The 21,307-nt window shown below is 31.2% G+C and overlaps 1 protein-coding gene across 2 annotated transcripts; it reads right to left on the bottom strand.

Moving 5' to 3' along the window:
* Positions 1–3,464: 3,464 nt before the first annotated feature.
* Positions 3,465–18,751, bottom strand: LOC139486267 (heart- and neural crest derivatives-expressed protein 2-like). 2 transcript variants are annotated; one of them, XM_071271073.1, is made up of 2 exons: positions 17,979–18,751; positions 3,465–4,083 (listed from the first exon to the last, which is right to left on the bottom strand). In XM_071271073.1, exons 1-2 carry the CDS (start codon positions 18,535–18,537, stop codon positions 4,064–4,066), a joined length of 579 nt encoding a protein of 192 aa, XP_071127174.1. In that variant the 5' UTR covers positions 18,538–18,751; the 3' UTR covers positions 3,465–4,063. The 2 variants fall into 2 exon arrangements, with proteins under 2 accessions (XP_071127174.1, XP_071127173.1); XM_071271072.1 differs by having other exon boundaries at positions 17,983–18,746.
* Between the last annotated feature and the right edge of the window lie 2,556 nt (positions 18,752–21,307).

Genomic DNA, 21,307 nt, shown 5'->3' with positions numbered 1-21,307 from the left:
ATGGGACCAAAACTCCCAAAATCCATCCCAACCTTCCTTTTATGGTCATAAAACTATTCATAATAATAATTCTGCATAATTCAAAACGACACTTTATTTATCCAAATTTTGGCATTTTACCAATTCAAGAAAATTCCCTTTGGGAGCCTATTTTGAACAGATTTTTTTAACCTTTGTACACTAATTTGAATTATGCTTTGTTTGAATGGTTTTACACTTTGTAATTTTGGGCCCTTTATAGCTTGCTGTTCGGTGTGAGCCAAGGCTTCGTGTTGAAGTTCTTAGCTTGACCTATATTGGTTTACTATTAATAATTGTTATTTAAATTGAGAGTTGTCTCATTGGCATTCATACCACATCTCCCTATATTGGTTTACTATTAATAATTGTTATTTAGATTGAGAGTTGTCTCCTTGGCATTCATACCACATCTCCCTATATCTATTCGTTTCCTATTGTTAATTTTCCTTTTTTGAAGGGTGGTGTTACTTGTGCACCATCTTACGGTGTTTGTATTTCATAAACTCGTCCGCTATGCCCGTGTCTGTTTTGACGTTGTTAATTTTAACGAACTTAATACATAAAATTGAGAATGGAAATGGGGAATGTGCAAAATAGACAACAACCCGACCATAGAGCAGACAACAGCAGGTCACCAACAGGTCGTCAATGCAACGAGAAATTCCCGCACCCGGAGGCGTCCTTCAGTTGGCCCCTTAACAAATATATACTGGTTCAGTGATAATGAACGCCATACTTAACTCCAAATTGTACACAAGAAACTAAAAGTTAAAATAATACAAGACTAACAAAGGCCAGAGGCTCCTGACTTGGGAAAGGCGCAAAAATGCTGCGGGGTTAAACATGTTTGTGAGATCTCAACCCTCCCCTATACCTCTAGCCAATGCAGAAAAGTAAACGCATAACAATACGCACATTAAAATTCAGTTCAAAAGAAGTCCGAGTCTGATGTCAGAAGATGTAACCAAAGAAAATAAACAAAATATCTATTACTGGTAGTGGTAAGTTATTAATCCAAAACCTTTCCACAGATATGCAGATTTGGTTTTGAAGTTTTGTTGTACAAGTAGAAATCTTATTTCAAATGGGATAGCACATCCTCATTTTACGGATATGTTGTTAAAAACAATGTGTTAGGGACGACATCAAAAGTTTAATGAAGGATAAGAAAGTTAATTCACATAGTTTTTTCATTGACCCCCTCACCCCCCTCTTAACTTAATTTGGGATAAATTGATTGACCCATATGGATATATGTAAAAATCAATGTCGGATAACCAAATCTTGCAGCAGTTCAACCCCCCACCCCCAAACTATTTGAATTAAGTTTTTTATCTTACATTGATCTTTTGATGTCGTCCCTTACGGAGATGTTGCCCAGAAATTTGGAAACGATCCTAGTAAACTTATCGATCCTTTGAATAAACTTATTCTAAAAGGTTACCAAAACCTGTAATTAGAACTTTGAATATTGTTTTTATTGGTATAAATATTGATTTTATGATCAGTAAATTAAAAGCAGACTAAATGTTAGTTTGTTAATATATCTCGCTGCATTGAAGACCTATTTGTGACCTTCTGCTGTTGTCTGTTCTATAGTCGGGTTGTTGTCTCTTTGACACATTCCCCATTTCCATTCTTTATTATATATGCACATTCATGGATCTACAATATGTCGATACATGTATCTTGGCATTGCATAAGGTCATGTTTTTCTCTGCCACTTTATGACGTCGTTATACTAAAATCCATTGGATATTGGATGTGTACAGATAAATGATAATGATGTCCTATTTCCATGTTTTTCCATTTGTTGTATTTGGCTTTGAACTAGCTCTCAGTAGCTGCCAGTACTCTCTGATCTGTACTTTTTTTGCTTTTGTGATATACAAGTGCCTTTGTTAGAAGTATTTCTATTTGTATCTGAAGTTTTTTTCCACTGGTTTTTAAAGTTCATCCTTATGTTGTACTGTACTGTTACATCACTGTCCAAAGTTAAAGGAGGGTTGAGATTCGGCTAACATGTGTGTTCAATCCCGCCACATACTGTATGTATGTGAATGTTACAGGTCAATAGCCTGTATTTCGTCGATTGTTTTTGTTACATATTTGTTTTTCGTTGATTTTTTTGTTCATGAAATAGGCCGTTAGTTTTCTCGCTTGAATTACTTAACATTTGTCATTTCGGGGTCTTTTATAGCTTATTATACGGTATGGGCTTTTATCATTGTTGAAGGTCGAACGCTGGTCTATATTAATTAATTTCATTTAGTCTCTTGTAAAGTATTGTCTCATTGGCTATCACATGATATCAAATTTTTTATGTTATACAATAGATAATGGAAACGTGAAATTAGTTAAAGAGACAACAACAACCCGACCAAAGAGCAGAAAAAAGGCAGATGCCACCAACAGATCTTCAAAGACAATCGTGAATCCCATAACTGGAGGCAAGTTTCAACTGACCCCATAACATTAATGTATTATACTATTTCAGCTAAAAGGATGCCCTTATGTCTGTATGCCTAATATGGTTCCAATGATTGGGAAAGGTGGTTTGGTGAGTGTCTCGAAAAATATAAGTTTAAACTCCTTCATATTATCCAATGCATTTACAGTCATGAACCTTGTCCCAGCGGTTGTCTTTAATTATGCACAGTGCGCGTTTGTGATTTTTTTTTCAAGTATGTGATGTTTTTTTTGTTTGTTTGTGTGTGTTTTTCGTCATGTTTGGAATTTTGTGTTGATCCGGAAAAATCTTTAATACTACTGAATTACGACTTTTCGTCACTCATGCGTATGGTTTTATTTTCTGGATTTTTTTTTGTGTGGTTTTTTTTTTGGTATCGTGTCTAGAATTGTGTTGATATCCGGACAGATCTCTAATAGACCTTATTTCTTTCTTTCGTGATTTTTCTTCAATTATGCCGATTAAGAGTGTGACATAAGCACATGGGAATTTTCTCCATGTTATGTTTGTGTTGTTCGGTTTCTGTTCCGTTGCCCAACACCCTCGTTATTTTCCTCTTCTCCATGTTTTCAATTTTTTTGTCCTTGTTTTGTTTTTGAGGTCATCTTTTTGTTAAGTAAATATTAAGATTAATCTCTCTAAAATACATAGCATGTATCTAACTAAGCTTTGGTTACAAAGGTCTGAAAAGGCATCGCTCTACCTTCAATCCAAATAATTTTCGGGATCTTCTCGGGTTTTGCCCGATTAATGAACACATTCAAATGACTGAAGGCTGAAATTTCGTTGGCTGATATAATAAATATCAGAACAGAAAGTAAAACGAAGTATGTTCTGATCATTGTAAGCAAAACTTGAACCACATGATATGTAGTTTAATAACTTGCATTAATTTGTTCAAGGTCTCAAATCTTCACTTTAAAAAATAAGTATATGCATTGCAACAAAACTAATAAGTTCAATAAAACATGTATTTGAGTATCTCATATTTAGTTATAAAATCTCTGAATAATTAAGAAAAAACAACATAACAATCATTAATTTGGCACGAATAAGTTGTGTTCGGATTTCGGTATCGTGTCATAGTTGACCTTGGACGACTGCCACTTGATTTATCGTAAAAATTCGATAACCTCAAGTATTGCAATAAACTCCGTATCACAAAAGTCTATTAGATAATTGTTCAAATTCTCACACACACATATATGCAGATAAATAGTTCGTTCTACAATCATTCACAAAATTAAAGAAATGCTGCAAAACACAAATTGGAAAGTAAATGTTTACCGGAAATGTCTTTCAATTCAACCGGATATCCTGTTTTGTCCATGCAGTGAATAGCATGCGTATAGTTCCGTTTGCAGTACTTCCTGTCTGTCTAATTTGGTTTTTCGGAATTTCATGTCATAAAACCCGGATTTCCTGTGGAATTCACGTATCCTTCTTGGAATTGCTATTGATCGTCACTAAATCTAATGATTAATTCACGGTTTTAACTCGGAGGCCCAGACATGTTGCGGCCAACCTGTTCGTCCTCGTCCCTTACTTTTGTCACTTTTGTCACTACCTGAATCACTCTCCAGAATGTCCATCTGAAAAAAGAGAAAAGGAAATTTAATAAATCTTCTTATACAATATCAACAATCAAATATAATTATTTATCAAAGGTACCAGGATTATAATTTAGTACGATAGACGCGCGTTTCGTCTACACAAGACTCATCAGTGTCTGAGTGACGCTCATATCAAAATATTTATAAAGCCAAGCATGTACAAAGTTGAAGAGAATTGAGGATCCGAAATTCCAAAAAATTGTGCCAAATACGGCTAAGGTAATCTATGCCTGGGATAAGAAAATCCTTGGTTTTTTGAAAAATTCAAATGACATACAATTTTCGCTAACGGGGGTAAATTCAAAGGTTGTAGCATTGTAAAATTTTAATTGGAGACAATTTAACACAGATCCAACATCTTTAATAATATAGTGCAATAATAAATTTAATCAATGGCTATTGATTGAAAAATACTAAACATTCAGTGGCAAATATCTGATTCACATTAATTTCAAGTGTTGCTGAATATTTATAAAGCACACAGATTCGTGTATAAAAAAATCTACTCGGAACAATAATATTCACATATTTTCAAGTAATAAGCCTTTGTTTTTTTTTTTTTTTTATTTAATAAGTATTTTTTTTCAATTATATGTTTATGTATTGCTTTTTTTTCCCAGATTTAGTACTTAGTTAATATTCTTCTCAAAATGTTTCTATTATTCAGTACTTTTATTTCACAAACAAACTGTTATAATTCATTGGAATCGTTATTCACTTTAATTTTTTGAACATGGTATAATCAAAGATCAATTTTCTAATTAGGTTGCTGTTGCTGAAGTTTGTTCTATATTAATTTGTTTTGAGAAGTACTCAGACTTGGTTTTCTCTTTGAATTTTTTTTTATTTAAGATACACTATTGGTCATGCTTGGAATTCAATAGGTTATTATACGGTATGGCTTTTGTGCATTGTTAAACCCTGGTTAGACCCTGTACATTGATTAAAGTGAAATGAACAACTATAGTTCACCGTACGGCCTTCAACAATGAGCAGAGCCCATACCGCATAGTCAGCTTTTAAAGACCCCGAATGACAAATGTAAAACAATTCAAGTGAGAAAACTAATGGCCTAATTTATGAAAAAATAATGACAAAAGAATAAATATACATGTAAATCAGCAACAACCGACAACCATGATCGTCATTTGGTCCGTGCAGTAGATCTGTGATGCATACCAGTAATTGTCTCTATGGCAAACATACCACAACATCGTGTTTTTATATTGTGTTCTCTATGACCCGAAATACTTGAGGAGAAAATTTAAGATATGTTTACTTAAGAAAATATTTTGTTTACAAATGATGTCATTTGCAGGTTGGTAAAACATGTCATGATATCTAAGAAAGCATACATCAAGATAGAGGAGTTCCGAATAAAACGTAAAACACTTGGGTGATCCCATGCAACCTTTTGACCTTGTAACCGCAGCTTTATCAAGTGTCTGTCATACGTCCATTTAATCTTCGCTAATTAAAATATCTTTCAGCAAAATAAATGGTATACTGAGACAAATTTGTTGATAATAAAAGTGAAGAAAGCGACCACCGAACGTAAACATAAAATGCTATCTCCGACTTCAAATCGTGTCTCAGTTTTCATACAATAAAAATAGTAGTATCATTGTCTTAAATTTTCAACGTTTTTATATGTCGTGTAATAACACACGGTCTCTTGCTAAAGTCTTCTGAGAATGCATCCATTTTCGCGACTTGAGAGGACTGCAAAGATTTGTCTTCGTCGGGTGTTTCCGGTCAGTTCCGCTGTCAGTATGGATATACAAGAATTTGTTTAAAATACCAAACTAACTAATGAACTGATCCCTTTTTAATTAAAGTTATCTTACTTCACAATAGTTTACAAACAGACAGAAAACAAATTGTAGGAATGAAATAACAGTATAAATCCCACTTTATTATTTGTCTTCTATGTTATAGTTAATTGACGATTTTTCACCTTAAAAAATCAATTTCAACTTAAGTTTTAAGAAATTAGACTCATATTCCAGATACAGTAAAAGTGCACATATACTTTTAAAACTGGCATGGTCAGTTCTCACATAAAATGGTAGAATTCAAAACCCATTTCCGACGTTTAAGATTTCAATTTTTAGACAGCGGATTATGGGTGGGCTTGCTTAAAATGATTCTTCGACTATAAGACGCCAACATTCAGTTTCTACAAGTCGTGATTAAATCAACTTACACAACTACGATTTAATTATTTCCTCTCTTAAAATGTTTTAAAAAACAAGAAATATAATGGCTTTAATGTGTAACTTAGCTACTTTAATTCAAAACAATAAAATATATTATAAAGCGTGAAAAATGCGTTTCCGTTGTTTAAAGTCGTATCAGTCAAAACTACGTCAAAATAACGTAAATATATCATTTCCTCTCCGGGTTAGTTTTTTTTTTGTTAATACATTTACATCTTGTAGTTTTTAAATATTTTTTGCATAAGATAAGCGAACATATAATCAAATATTTGATAAGTTTGCATAAGACATGGCGGGTAACTAGTGGTTCGCCGCAGGAGTTCTGATTACATTGATATCTTCAGCAAAAATGTTTTAAAATTATTCCATTCATAAAAATTATGAAAATAAATAACATAAAGTATTCATAACATACGTCAATTTTCATTCTCGTAAATAACATAAAAAATGCATGACTTAAAAATCTTTGCAAATAAATTGAGTTTTTTCCTCTCACTTTTTTGCATAAAATGCTGAAGTTCATTCGATTTTTTTTTCGAAAATCTTTACTGAAAATGTCAAACTGCTGTTGAATGCAACATCTGACGTGGAAAAATTACTTTTCTAAGAAAGGAGGTCGATTTCGAAGTAAAAGTACAATACTATACAAAACGGACTAGTCCTTTCTCTTGTTTGCCGACTGATCAATGCAAAAAATGCTTCTTATTTCGAGAACATTTTTTGAAACAAAGTTTTTTATTTTTTATTTTTATGCCGAGCAGCAAAATAAGTTAAATCATTAAATATAAAAAGAATACCTGAAATGAGATACTGAGGGACAAAAAAGAACCGGAAAGTGGACAGTCACATAAATGTATGGAAAGGGAGGCAAAAGTTCTAAATCAATCCGCAACATTTCGTTCCCCCGGTCCCCTCCGGCATATGCACCAACTCAGTCCCTTAACAATATTCTGGAGTCCGAACACTTGCATGGTATTTGATACATACGCGTGAACTTCTTCGGGCATTTTTTAACCGTCGGACGTATTTTATTTTTTTTCAATCGGATTTTTTAAAGAAACGTGTTTCCAAAACAGTTAATATTTTTTTAACAACGTGTTTTAAACAAACAGAATATATTTAAGCAACGTGTTTTAATAAAAACAAGCAGGAAATATTGACTATAAATAAAGAAACAAAATGCGATAAATTTCATCAGTAATCTTTCCATAGCTCTTCGTTATGGAATTTTGTAATGAAATTAAATTGCCATTGATACATCTTTTTCATTGTTGGGATAATCATTTTATTTGATAATTAACAACGACCAATCGTTTACAATAACACAATTATTTCAAATTCAATTGAGTTTGATCTGATGATTATTACGGACCTTCTGCCTTCAAAAATTTTCTTCGCAGACGACAAGTGTGGGAATCGATTTCCCGTTTTCTTAAAATATTTGATTTGAATAAACATTTTACTTTGAATGTTTCGGGGTTCGAGTTGTTTTAATTTGACATTGCTATTTCTTCTCAAGAATAATATAGAATTTAGTCAGAGGGTATTCACCGGAACCCCTCCAAATTCTTAATTCATATTCAATGTGAACTACTTTTTCCACATTGAGTTTCCCTAGGAACAAATGAAACTATTTGTATTATTTTTGGAATAGAAATACCATAGCTGATGATATTCTAACCAAGATACAAACACAGTGAAGATATATTGCATCCATTTTTGTTTTTAGTAGTTTACGTTTACTTGATTTTCCCTTTAAAAATCTTACTTCTGTACGTGAATAATGTTTCAAATCATGTTATGCATATAGCGGCTAATCAGATTCGCGTATCCAAACTGACCAATTTGTCCGGACTTTGAATCCGCCATTAAAAACAGAAACCCTTAACAAAATTAAGATATATACTCTAATCAGCTTTTAGTTATACAACCATTAATTATGTCTTATTTTCAACATAAAAAGTTATCAACATGTACATAATTAGTGGCATTTTTTCAGAGTTCATTTAAGTGCAGTTTTGGCATGTTCTTATCGTTTTCGTCGTAAAGAACTGCCATGCCAGATTCAAGAAAAATCATTTAAAAAATGATTTACATTCAGAAATAAACTTAACGACAATCAGAAGCATCGTTTGCACTTATCTTTTACAAGGCACGTGCACGTGAAATGTAGAAATGAAAATTAAAAAAGTTTGGGCAGACGACAGATAGCGCATGAACGTAATAATTGAGATAGCATGTATTTTTTCTCATCTCAAAGGCTTCATTCATAAAGACAATTATTTATCTGTAAATATTTATAGTTTGTATATGTATAATTTACAAACAAAACATTTAAGCGTGATTAACTTTGTTATCTACATGTATATACAAACTATTTTTGTATGAAGGTATGATAAAGAATGGAATATGATTATATCATTTCTCAGACAGTTGGTCACATTTAGTTTCGCATTTAGGTTTTCATGTGCAACCCATCAACATTTGTTTAAAGTATCTGTGTTAATTATCTTTTTGGATTGTTTTTTCACTGAATGTAATTCGAACAATTAAGTAAAACATATTATGTTTGTTCAAACGAAGGAATTATCTTTTTATAAAAAAGTAATGTTTTCGATTACAAAAAGAAAGTTATGTGTTAATTTATTTTGAACATGTGACCGCTCAGGACTATCCAAACCTCCAAATCCTTGAACAGAATATTAGGGATTAGGAATGCCCTTTATTGTCAAGCGTCAAACCTCCGATTTTTGCTGCCGTTAGCGTCAAACAATCCTTTATTTTTTTATCTGCATCCGTCAAATCTCTTTTTGTAGCTAATGAGTATAATGTTATTGTTATAAACGGTATTTTAACAAATATTTTACCGTCATTCGTAATGTGTTGTGGTACACATACCTATAGTTTAAAATCAAACGCTGTATCATGCACCCATTTACGAAAAATCATAAAATGCAAATAATGTTTAATTTTCTTGCCACAACTGGTTTAACCAATTGATTTGTTACATTTTTTGTGGTTCATTTCTTCTATAAACAGATGGAGTGCTGTGTATCACAACAAACTAACCTTGCGCACAAGGGACTAATAAAGAAACCATTTTAAGTTTGTGCACGTCAAATGATGATCAACCACCGATAATTACCGTATCAATGTTAATTTTACTATATTGAATAGAATACCCAACTGCCTTTTTATGGGTACTTCATCAATTAGCTATATTAAATTAAACCGGCTTAATTCCTGCGGAGGTTTTCGTAACATGAAAGAAAATTGATCAAAAATTGAACAAGATGAGGAATCAAACACAAATCGAATTAGGGAATTATAGCCTCGGAGATTATTCCGATATCATTCAATGATGTATAGCCATTTTAATTTGATGGGCGTTGGATTGTAATTATGAATAATTCCGCCGATCGTTTACATGGACGTGATGTTAACTCCCTCGGCGAAACTTTCCGCGACAAGATATAGTATCTAGTTTCCACAATATGTGTAAAAGAAGTGTTTATAAAAACTGAGAGTCGTCCCTTCGCACCTGTTCTTGAGAAAATATGATTGTTATTTGCTTTATTTTCTCAATTTGATGCTAAATTTTACAGTTTTAATAACACATTATTGGTATTTTTTTATTTAGAAAACAGCAAACTCTAATTCGTTATGATGATAATATATTACAACAGTGCAGTTTGTCGCCTCTGTAAATATTTATTAACTTATTTACAAATCTTAATTAACGTTTCTTTTTACCAAATCGAAGATATATTTTAACAAAATAAGTCTACTTTCTAGACAGTATTTTAGAAAAGGTTGTTAACAAACGAAATATATAACATTTCCTTGATAATTTGATTGCTATCCCCTTTCATATTTTGTCGAATATTTTCAGTATTTAGTTTAGCATCATATGTACTAATGAGTCTGAAATATCCACTAGGTCCTAACGATTTTGCATATATTATATATGAAATCGTGCCGTTTTTTTCTTCAAAAAACTGGGTTCAATAAGTGGGTTTTTTTTAATAGAAATTCACGATGAACGGAAATTTTGTTATTGAAATAAAAAATAGGAAAAAAACATGTGAATAATTATAAATTCATACAGAACTCAATTTAATCTTTTTTATAAAAGATGCAGTCAGAATGTTTCGTTTCTCTCGATCTTGGATGGCTGCATACTCGCAAATAGAATAGTTCGATTACGGAGAAGACCGGAAACATTCCGGTTATGAGAAATCTGTACTGACATTTTTACTGCTTTACAGATGTATATCCCAAGTCCCCGTTACAAATGTCTTTGATGAAGATAACAATCAAATATTTAGTAAACAAATTATCCACGCGCCTTATGTAAACATGTGGTCGTAACTTTATCTATGACGCGGTCTTACTTTTTTGCCCGTCGGACATTTATTGCACATGTTCTTATAAATATACAAAGCAAGAATTACCCGGTCTCTATTTAGTGTTTAAACGTTACCACTAAAACTTTTATATATATATTTTTTAACGAAACGTAAACACACTAAAAATATATTTTGCCCTTAGCATTTTCTTAATTTCTCAATCGTTATATATAGGTTTGTATTTTTGGCGGGAAATGTTTGATCCGGTAACCGTTAAATTTTAAAACGTTGACATATCAGATAAAGCGTAATTCAAATGATTCCGCGTCCTCTTACGTCCAGTGCATGTAGAACTGTAGCGACTGAATTATTCGGATGAATGAAACGAGTACTTGAAGTCTTCTCTGTAAAAATTGTTTCTTTCATACAGTTCCAGATAGTTTTTTGGGGGATTTTGTTGAGAAAAGGGAACAAATTTCTTTAAGTAGAATATTTGTTGTTTTTGATCATGTAAACACTGGACAAACAGTCAGATTAAAACGATTCTACTTTTTTTCCTTTGATTCATCAATTGACCACGTTATTTGCAAAATAAATGTTGATGACCCAAACAGATTTCTTAGACAAATATATCTGACAGGCAACCAGCATGACCTAAAGCCAAAAGAAAAACAAGTTCGTCCTAAAAAACCGCTACACAGAAAATTTTAAACTGAGAAACATGAAGCCTCATTCTAAAATTTATCTCTCTCTCTAAAATTTTATTTTTCTAGATGAATTCTACCACGAAATATAAACCGTTGCAAAACTGGCCTTAGAAAACCATCAACTTCCTTGCATGTCTAAATGAAATAAAATATACACTCCAAATAATAACACTCAAACACACTGACGAAGAAGAGGTAAATGCAGTTAAAACGGTGCTAAGTGGTACATAATTTCCTTGAGGATGTTAAAGAGGAAAACGTGTAAGCTACTACTTGTGTATCTGATCTTATAAATTATCTTCCTATTATAAAAGCACTTTTGCGAATTATTGTAAATATAATATTGTTGTAAGCTTCAGTTGGGTCAAAAGTATATAATGTAATTTGCATTTTGTTTTGATCGTATATTTTGTAATTTGAGATGCTATTATAAAACACGTCAAAAGATGTAGTACTTTTTAATTTTTTTCGCTAAACGTGTGAATGTTACCAAAAAAAAACGCAATATTTAATAGTGCTGACTTTGTTTATTTTTTAAATTTCGCTCTAAAATATCAACATCATACGGTAGAATCTACAGTTATACTTGTATACTTGTATGCCAAATTAAGGTGTAGTTATACTTTCTCTCATTACAAAACGATGATTTCAAAACGTACATGTTTGTCATGTAATCTGGAAAGTCATAGGTGGCATATCAGTAACACTAGAATGTTTTTCAGCCACTTATAAAAACAATGAAGTCAGCATGAAATGAAATTATAAATGTTATTTTAGATTAAACAGTATAGATACACTGCAAGTAAACTGTAAATTATTGGACAATTTTTTATATTTTATATATTCATCCGTTTCAACCAAATTTTATTATTTTTTAATCATGTTTCATGAGTTTTCTTTGCCCATTTCCTTTGTCTATTTCAACTTAATTTCATTGTCTTTATTAATCTTATTTTTGTAATCGATTTTAGCTTACATGTTAGAGTTTTCAATTTGTTTTCTTATTTTCGTAATCTATTTTAGCTTATTTTCATTTGTCTATTTCGACTTATTTCACTGTCTAGTTAGAGCTAGTTTCATTGCGGTGTATAACTATATTTTATTGTCTATTTAAACTCATTTTCAAATAATTTCACTTTCTAGTTAAAAATTAGTTGCATTGCCTTTCAAACAAGTTTCGTGGTCTATTTCAGTTTTTGAATATATTTTTCGATGGCTAGTTCAGCCTTTTCTACCGTCTATTTCAATTTCTTATCGATGTATATTTCAGATTATTTTCGTTGTCTTTTTCAAATTATTGCCGAAGGATATTTCAGCTTATTTCCATAATCTATTTTGACTTATTATACTGTCTATAGTTTGGGTTAGCTTCATGGCGATGTAACTGAATTTCATCCTCTATTTAAATTTATTTTTATTCTCTAGTTTAACTTCTTTTTGAATATAATTTCACTTTTTAGTTTAAATTAGTTGCATTGTTTTCAAATAAGTTTCGTTTTTCAATGTATGAGCTTTTTCGTTGTCCATTTCAAATTATTAACGATGTCTATTTCAGTTTATTTTCATTGTATATTTCACTCAGAAATACATCTGCTTTAGAATGAAATATATACGAAATGCCCTCCGTTAATTTTATTAGTGGAGTTATAGATTTTTCACAGCAGCTAAGCACATTCATATAGCAGAACATGTAAAGTGGAGCCGTCTACACATAAAAACAGCAAATTGATTTCAAATGGTGAAATCTACACCTAATTTTTGAAATGAAATAAGACATCACTTGTCATTTAGACGATTAACCTCTCGGTATGAAAGCTAGTCAAGTGTCTTCATCTTTAAATGTGTACCTTATGTCTCTTTTCTGTTGCAGTTTCCGACGAAATACTTCCGAGTTTGTTTGTTGCAGTTTAGAGATTATAAAATTTAGAGAATATACTGTTCTTCAAGTATACTTATTTTCATAGTTCATAGTGTTTATATAAACGAGTAACCTCTCATTATGAAAGGTAGTCAATTGTCTTCATCTTCAAATGTGTACCTTATGTCTCTTTTTCTTTTGCATATTCCTAAGGATTGCTTCCGAGTATGTCTGTAGCAGTTTAGAGACTATAAAATTTAGAGAATATGTTGTTCTTCAAGTATACTAATTTTCATTTTACAAGAGGAGTGAGTGATATAATAGATTTCAATTTGTTTTCTCATAATGTTTTTATATTTATAATGTTTTTATATTTATAATTTTTTTATATTTATAATGTTTTTATATTTATAATTTTTTTATATTTATAATGTTTTTATATTTATAATTTTTTTATATTTATAATGTTTTATTTTATTTAAATCAACTATAATGGTGTACTTATTGAAAGTCTATCTAATCAAAAATATTTGAATTTTCAGAAAACGAAATGAGATTGTTATTTCTATTTATAGAGTTTAGAAGGGTATACGAACAATATCCGAAATTATTTTAGAACAAAACCCAAAGGGAACAATCAGTTAAAATAGTATTATAGATTTACAGAAAGCAGTCGTCATAAACAGGAGATCAAATGTATAAATTTTTATTCCTGTCCATTCTTACGTTTATTAAAATAAAATAATCGAAACAATGCTGGTACGCTGTTATTTAAAAACGGGATTTTAAAAAGATTTGTAATGTTTTGGATATAATGAATTCAGAGTTTATGATTGATATCATTTTTATGTTTTTAATCACGGTGCTTCATTTCAAAACTCGCGGGATCACAGGGTTAACATGGCCACATAGAGTTTAACGAGCTCAGAAGTATTTTTCTTAATGAAAACATTTTGATAAAAGATATTCAGAAACAAATAACTGAATGGAATTGTTGATTACACATCTAATTTCTGTCGCCGGTTGTTGGTTTAACCTCAGCAGGACGAGCGATTCGAAGCTGGTTTTTGACGGCCATTACTGGGCAGTGGAATGTTGCAATGCTCTTATAAAAACGATGACAGTTCACATTAAAACGGAAGAGTTAAAGGGATAGTAGCTACGATTTTGACAAAATTATGAACAAGTTTTAAAGCTGCTAAAATCAAAGATATGTACTAAATATAAGCAATAAGATCTCTAAAATGTTTTCATAAACTACAGAAGTGTTAATAATTGATAATTCATATCGTGTAGTGTGCCTATTCATCTCATTAATTATGCATCGGGTTTACTTCCCGAACTTTGCCGACATAGCGAGTGAGCTAACCAAGATATATATAGATACGAACACGTGCTTTTTGTTTTCTTACATATTTGATAATTACTCTTTATTAAACGTACATATTTGACGCCATTTATCAAATTATGTAAATAAAAAATATAACAAATACCGTCATATTATTCCAACCCAAGATTCTCCAACAATGGCGATATTATACACTTGTTATTACATTTGTATGACCAAACCATGCCGATAATGTATACACGTGTTTGTGTGTTAAATCGGGGCCTCCATGAAGGATACACTTGAAGAATAATACTTAAGTTTAGGAAGTTGATTTCTAATTTCTTCTAAGGTGGGAGATTACTGCCCGTAAATTTATAAACATATTTTTGACAATTATGAACACGTTGAGATTTTTTTTCATGTGATCTCGAAAATTTAAGAAATGTAAACATTACGCAAACCGTCGGCTACTTTTGTTTGACTTTGCCTGCGTCGCAGGTGTTTCGAGTGATTTTAATGACCGATCTCATCGACGTTTTTTTATTTTTAATTTACAATAACTTGTCTGCACCTCTTTTTTGTTTCTTTTCTCGCTGAAACTGTTAATGTCGCGTACCATTTCCGCGATAACATTCCCCTGTTCGACCATTTTCCCTTCGAGGCACAATGTGCGATTGCGCATTGGGAACTGACGAGTAAAGGTCACATGAATAAGGGTTGGGCTTAACATCGAATTATTATCTATAGATAATAAATAAATGTAGGTGTTAAACGTTAAAAAAATTCTAAATGCTTAATGGAACGTAACCAGTAATTGTTTTAATCATAATTATTTTACTTTTTGTACAAAATCCGGCATATAGATTAAAAAAGTAATTTTAACGAAAATCGTAGCTACTATCCGTTTAATAAAGTGAGAGAACTTGAAAGAATCTCTTTATTCATTTTATTCATTATTATTTAACTTTTGGATTGTGTTTTTGATTATGACACAGTTAAATAAGAATATATTTTAAAACTTTTATGAGATCATTGAACCATTGAAAATAATTTAGTTATTCTGTTGTAACTTCAACATTTTTTTTATAATTTTATGAAGAACTTTATAATGCCCATATAGAATTTGGTATGAGTAAGTATTTGGGGTTTTCTGTGTTGAATGGTTATTCAGAATATTGATTTCAAATGAGAATAATCTTTCCCCAAAATTACAGTCAAAAATCTAAAAAAAAAACTGAACATTTTTACGTCTTGAGTAAAAATATAATCCGTTTCTCTTCAAAGCGAAAAACAATACGAAGTTAAAGTGCAAGAACAGCATTTATAGTCCGTTATATCATACCATTGTAAATTCTTTGTTTTTGGTGATTATTTGTATCTATTTACACATTAATAAGAAATATTTGTAAGTAAACACCTCGGGTTGTAGTAAATATAACTATCTACATTGCTAATCTGGCTACATCATGCGTAAGAATGTCTGATAAGCCCCTGTTATTAACTACTTATAAAATCTCGCTACGGTTAAAAGGGGTCAGGGCAAATATACGTGAGGGGTCGCACCAGGCATTTCAAAATTTTACATTTTAGAGTGTAAACAATTTCAACATACTTGAGACTTTTTCAAGAATTTAATTCATAAATGAAAGTTAAATTTGCAAAAACAATACATAATTGTGATTTTTTTTAGAATTTAAATTTTCTAACGGTTATGAATACTTTCAATGTGATTTTCCAAATGAAAGATCAATGAAAAATGTAAAAAAAAAATGTTTTATTAAAGTCAATACTTTTCTGCAATAAACCTTTTAGGTCTGTGTGGGTTTTTTACGGACATACGATACTACATTTGCCCGACCAGTGCATGCATATTTGAAATTTAATCAGATATATAATATTATATTAAAAGATGAAATAAAAATTTAAAGTACAAAATGATTCTGCACCCACATATGAGTAATATAATTTTTGGGGGTGAATTGTAATGAGACAGCATCACAAAGACATACATCAGTGGCGGATCCAAGGGGGGGGGGGGGGGGGTTCCGGGGGTTGGAACCCCCCTTTTTTTTGGCCGATCAATGCATTTGAATGGGAGCATATAGTTGGAACCCCCCTTTACTCTTTGTTGGGAACCCCCCTTTTAAAATGGCTGGATCCGCCACTGTACATAACCGAAAGAGGGTTTCACATATAGACAGGACTGATGTCTTAACAATCTATTAAGATCTAAATCGACAAGAAGGTAAGAAAGTTGAGAAGGAATAATTAAAAAGAAACTAGTATGTATTGAAATGCATCTTGAACACGTCGGGAACCAATTTCATCATAAATATCATTCTCACTAAAATTCTTCGTCCATGAGCACTTAGTGAACCATTTTCAGAATTAATTTTGTATTTAAATAATCCACCCTTAACGTTTCTTTCCGTTTAAAATGGACGATTTATAAATATAGATATTAATTTAAAATGTCATAAAAGATAAGTGGTATTCATTACGTTAAGTAGGAGTTTTTAATGCATTAAGATAATTTGAGATTATGAAATTTTTGATAAATTGGTACCTCGCTAAAATGTATAGCATGATAAAAACACAGTGCTTCTGAAGTAGGTCTATTAGTTTCCTGTCTTGGTTAAAATATCTATTTCAAAATGTTGTCTTTAACATTTTTTGATAATGTTTATCTTAAAATCTAAAAGTCTGTTGAATGTTTGGATGTCTTTACCAATTAAGAGAGAACGCAATTGTATACGTCATTTTGTCTCTTGTGGAGAAATGTCTCATTGGCAATCATAGTACTATATCTACTTTTTTTTCTTATAAAACAAATTTCTTAAGACCAAGAATTTGTAAAGTTGGAACGAATTTTGTGCTATCTATAAGCATAAAGATAATATTGTCCTCCATACTCAATCAAATTTTTAATTCTAAAAGTTTACTGTTGGCATGTCAGTAGAAAATAAAGTTTTCGAATAGTTTTGAATTTTCACACAATAGTTAACACATTGCAAATTAAGTACGAGTAGATTGTACAAAAATACATCTCAAATAATATATCAAATTCGCCAAGAAGTATAGGTTAATGGAAATTCATTATTATTTGTATTTAGTTACACCTTTTACTATTTAAATAATACAAATCATTTTACGTATGACTTATGCGATATTTTTTTAACTAGACTTTTGTGACTGGAAAATACGAAGTGCATTTGTTCCGATATTTCATATTTCGTTTCAATTTTTTTATAACCATGGAAAATTTTGTATTTACCCGTCCAAAAGATTAACAGACTTCTGGTAAAAGCAAATATCTTTTAGAACTTCATGACCACCTCGTATGTATATATATATTGCCGAGTTCAATGTACAAAATTTCAAATTTACAAAATAATTTATAAAGTAACCTACTTACTGGTTCGGATTTAATGGCTGTCTTCTTGTCTTCTTTTTTGTCATTTTTCGGCTTCGTTAACTCCGCTTTAAACCCATTCTCTGTCAACGTGGGATCGTCTTTGGCTAGTACATCCATGAGATAAGTAATATAACTTGTAGCAAGTCTTAATGTTTTAATTTTGGATAATTTGGTATCAGATGGTACATTTGGTATACATCCCCTAAGCTGAGCAAAAGCCGTGTTAATACTTTGTGTCCTTCTTCTTTCTTTTTTGTTAGCGGTCACCCTTCGTTTCACAATTCTGTCCCCATTTTTATCAATGTAGTGTTCGTACTGTACCCCACCTAGGGTGTACGTCTCGGGCGACGATGGAGTGCCACCCATTGCGTAAATATCGGGCGGCATAGGAATATCTGTATGGTGGCCATTCAAAACCCAGTTCTGAAAATAAGCGGCGTCCGTGCAGTGGTCTGAATATCGAGGCATGTGCTGGTATGCTTGGTAAAAATCGTGTGTCATTGGTCCCGGGTGGTGGTATCCTTGATGGTGATACCCGGCCACACCCAAACTCATCCTGTTTCGTGTCAAATAATCCACAATAGTTGCAAGTATACAAATTTTCTCCCAACTGTCACTGTTCAGTCTTAATTTACAGAAACAATCGACAGAGGCTGGATGCTAATTGTGTGATCTTGAGTTTGTCAAATATTAACAGATGTCTTTTTTCGATTCTCTAATATCAGTTAGGGTACAACGTATAATCACAGAATGCCAAAGCATCTTTTATTTACACGTTTTTCTTAAGTTTACGCAAAATTAATCAAAACCAATCAGATTCCGTTATCGCTGTAGGCAGTTGTAAAGCTCCGCCTAGTTGCACCGTTAGCCACGCCTACATAATGATCGCATGTTGAGATAATCACTTTTGATAATTATGACAAATTTACTGCTTCATTTTATGCTCTTTTTTATTTTTCTGTTCTGCTTTTACCAGTGCAATAAATTAGAATAAAGGAGTTTTCTCTAATATATGAATAAGTATATCAAACGAATATTCTCTTATATAAAAACAACAAAAACACACACTTTAATTTAAGTTTTCTTCAAGCTAAACGAAATATAAAAAAAAACATCTCCGAAAGTAAATATGGAAAAATTTAAAACAATGGAAATTTTTTGTATTAAAGTAAAAATAATTGTGTATGAAAAGATAATTAGTTAATATACAAAAGAGGACAGTTGTCTCCGTATTGAACACAAAAAGGGGGATGAAAGTTAAGTAATCTGAATAGAATGAAAACCTCTTTCTTAGTTTATTTGCGGTACAATTTGAACATTTGGGGATGCCATTACCAAATAAACGTAAAATATTTAATGCCATATTATCATCAATGTATAGAATCAAATGCGTAAAAACGAGCAATCATTAGACTTTTTTTTCTAAAAAAAAAAAATAACAACAAGGTACTTTTGGTGTAATTTATTAATGACCGTATACTGTTGATTGAAGTGTACTAAATATATAGTGTCAGATATATTGAAAATCTTTATGTTAAATTGCGGCCTATTTTTTTAATATGACTTCCCTAAAAACCAAATTTAGTTTTCAATATTTAGAAAATTCCACTATTCCAGCGATCAATCAGATAGTAAAAAAGTAGGCGGTTCAAATCATTGTAACAAGTGCTCATTTTCAAAGATAACGATAACAGATAAACAAACATCGAACAAAACATATACCAAAGTCCTGTGAAACTGGAACATTTGCCGAACTCTAGTAGAATTTTTCAAAACCTCAGAAAATTGAGAAAAACTCTGTTCAAAAGTTACACGCAAAAATCAACATATTCTACACCTTAACTTTTCAACTATAACAAAAATCCACGTGCAGGTATGATTCTTATATCTGATACAGTACAAGTCTTTCATATTCAATTTTTATTTTTTTACAATATTTAATACAACTCTAGTACAAAGTCTTTCATATTCAATTTTCAATTTTTTACTATATTTAATACAACTCTAATTTTTGCTCGTAATTTCCCATTTTCATTTTATAAAGTATATATTTGGTTTGCCATCCACTATTTTCCTAAGCTCTTTTTAATATCTTTTTTGATATTAAATTGACCAGGGTAAATTGAATAAATGATTTATAATAAAATGCAAAATCAAATAGGATATAGATATGCCAGGACTATGCATTATTCTATATATCCTTCAAACATATAGTTTTATATTTTAGAACATCATATTCCGCAAAAAGTTAAACCCAACCTATAGGTAGATCTAGATAGATAAACGGGAACGAGGCTAAATTCAAATATATGACACTATCGTTTTGACGATAAGAATATTGTTGTGTATTGCAATGAATAATTCAATTAACACTCGTGTCATTAGTAGCACCGGAAATTGTTCTGGCACGTGTAAAATGGCTACTGTTGTTTATTTGTCAGTTTCAGTGTAATATATCCTGCCGTCAACTTGTCAAATATAATTAAATCATTTCAATTTCATATATAGCGATTTTCTGTGTATTTTCTTCTAATGTGTAAAGCCAGTTTATATAAAATGATATATATTATACATTTATGCAAAATATAGTCTTGGTATCAAGAATTTGAAATGAACGAGAAAAAGAATCACGAAGAAAAAAAAAGAAGACAAAGATTTAAAAAATATATATATACTTAGTACATATTACATGTAATACAAAAATAAAGCCGTTAGTTTTCGCGATGAACTGTTTTACATTGTCATTTCGGGTCTTTTTATAGCTAACTATGCGGTATGGGCTTTGCTCATTGCCGAAGGCCGTACAGTGACCTATAGTTGTTAATTTCTGTGTCATTTTGGTCTCTTGTGGAGAGTTGTCTCATTGGCAATCATACCACATCTTCTTTTTTATATTTACTATACAAATCCTTGGTAAAATACTGTTAACAATAAATGTGTTTAAAAATAATATTAACAATATTTATAACATTTTATTACGAAACGAAATACAAAACCTAATCTATAATAAAGCATTTTTGCGAATTCTCAGTTTTCTTTAGACGATAGTAACTTTACAATAAATCTTCATAATCATTATTCTTCTGGGAAATTATTTCAACAAATCTACATGCTACGTTGATTTCGATAGAGTCCATAGCTCCCAGTGAAACAGAGGCAGTAAAATTTTGAGATGTCAACTTTCGTAATTTTCTCGTTACACGCATCATTAATTTGTACATTTCGTGAATACTAAATGTAAGTTTCTCCCGGGACAACTAATAATTACCGATTAGTATATATGACACGCTTAATTGTTTATTTTGAAAATGAACACGTGCAAAGT

This window comes from Mytilus edulis, chromosome 8 (genome assembly GCF_963676685.1).
Source record: "Mytilus edulis chromosome 8, xbMytEdul2.2, whole genome shotgun sequence".
In the NCBI taxonomy this organism is placed as follows: domain Eukaryota; kingdom Metazoa; phylum Mollusca; class Bivalvia; order Mytilida; family Mytilidae; genus Mytilus; species Mytilus edulis.
Note: the sequence above shows the minus strand (reverse complement) of the source record. Positions and strands in the feature narration are given on the sequence as shown.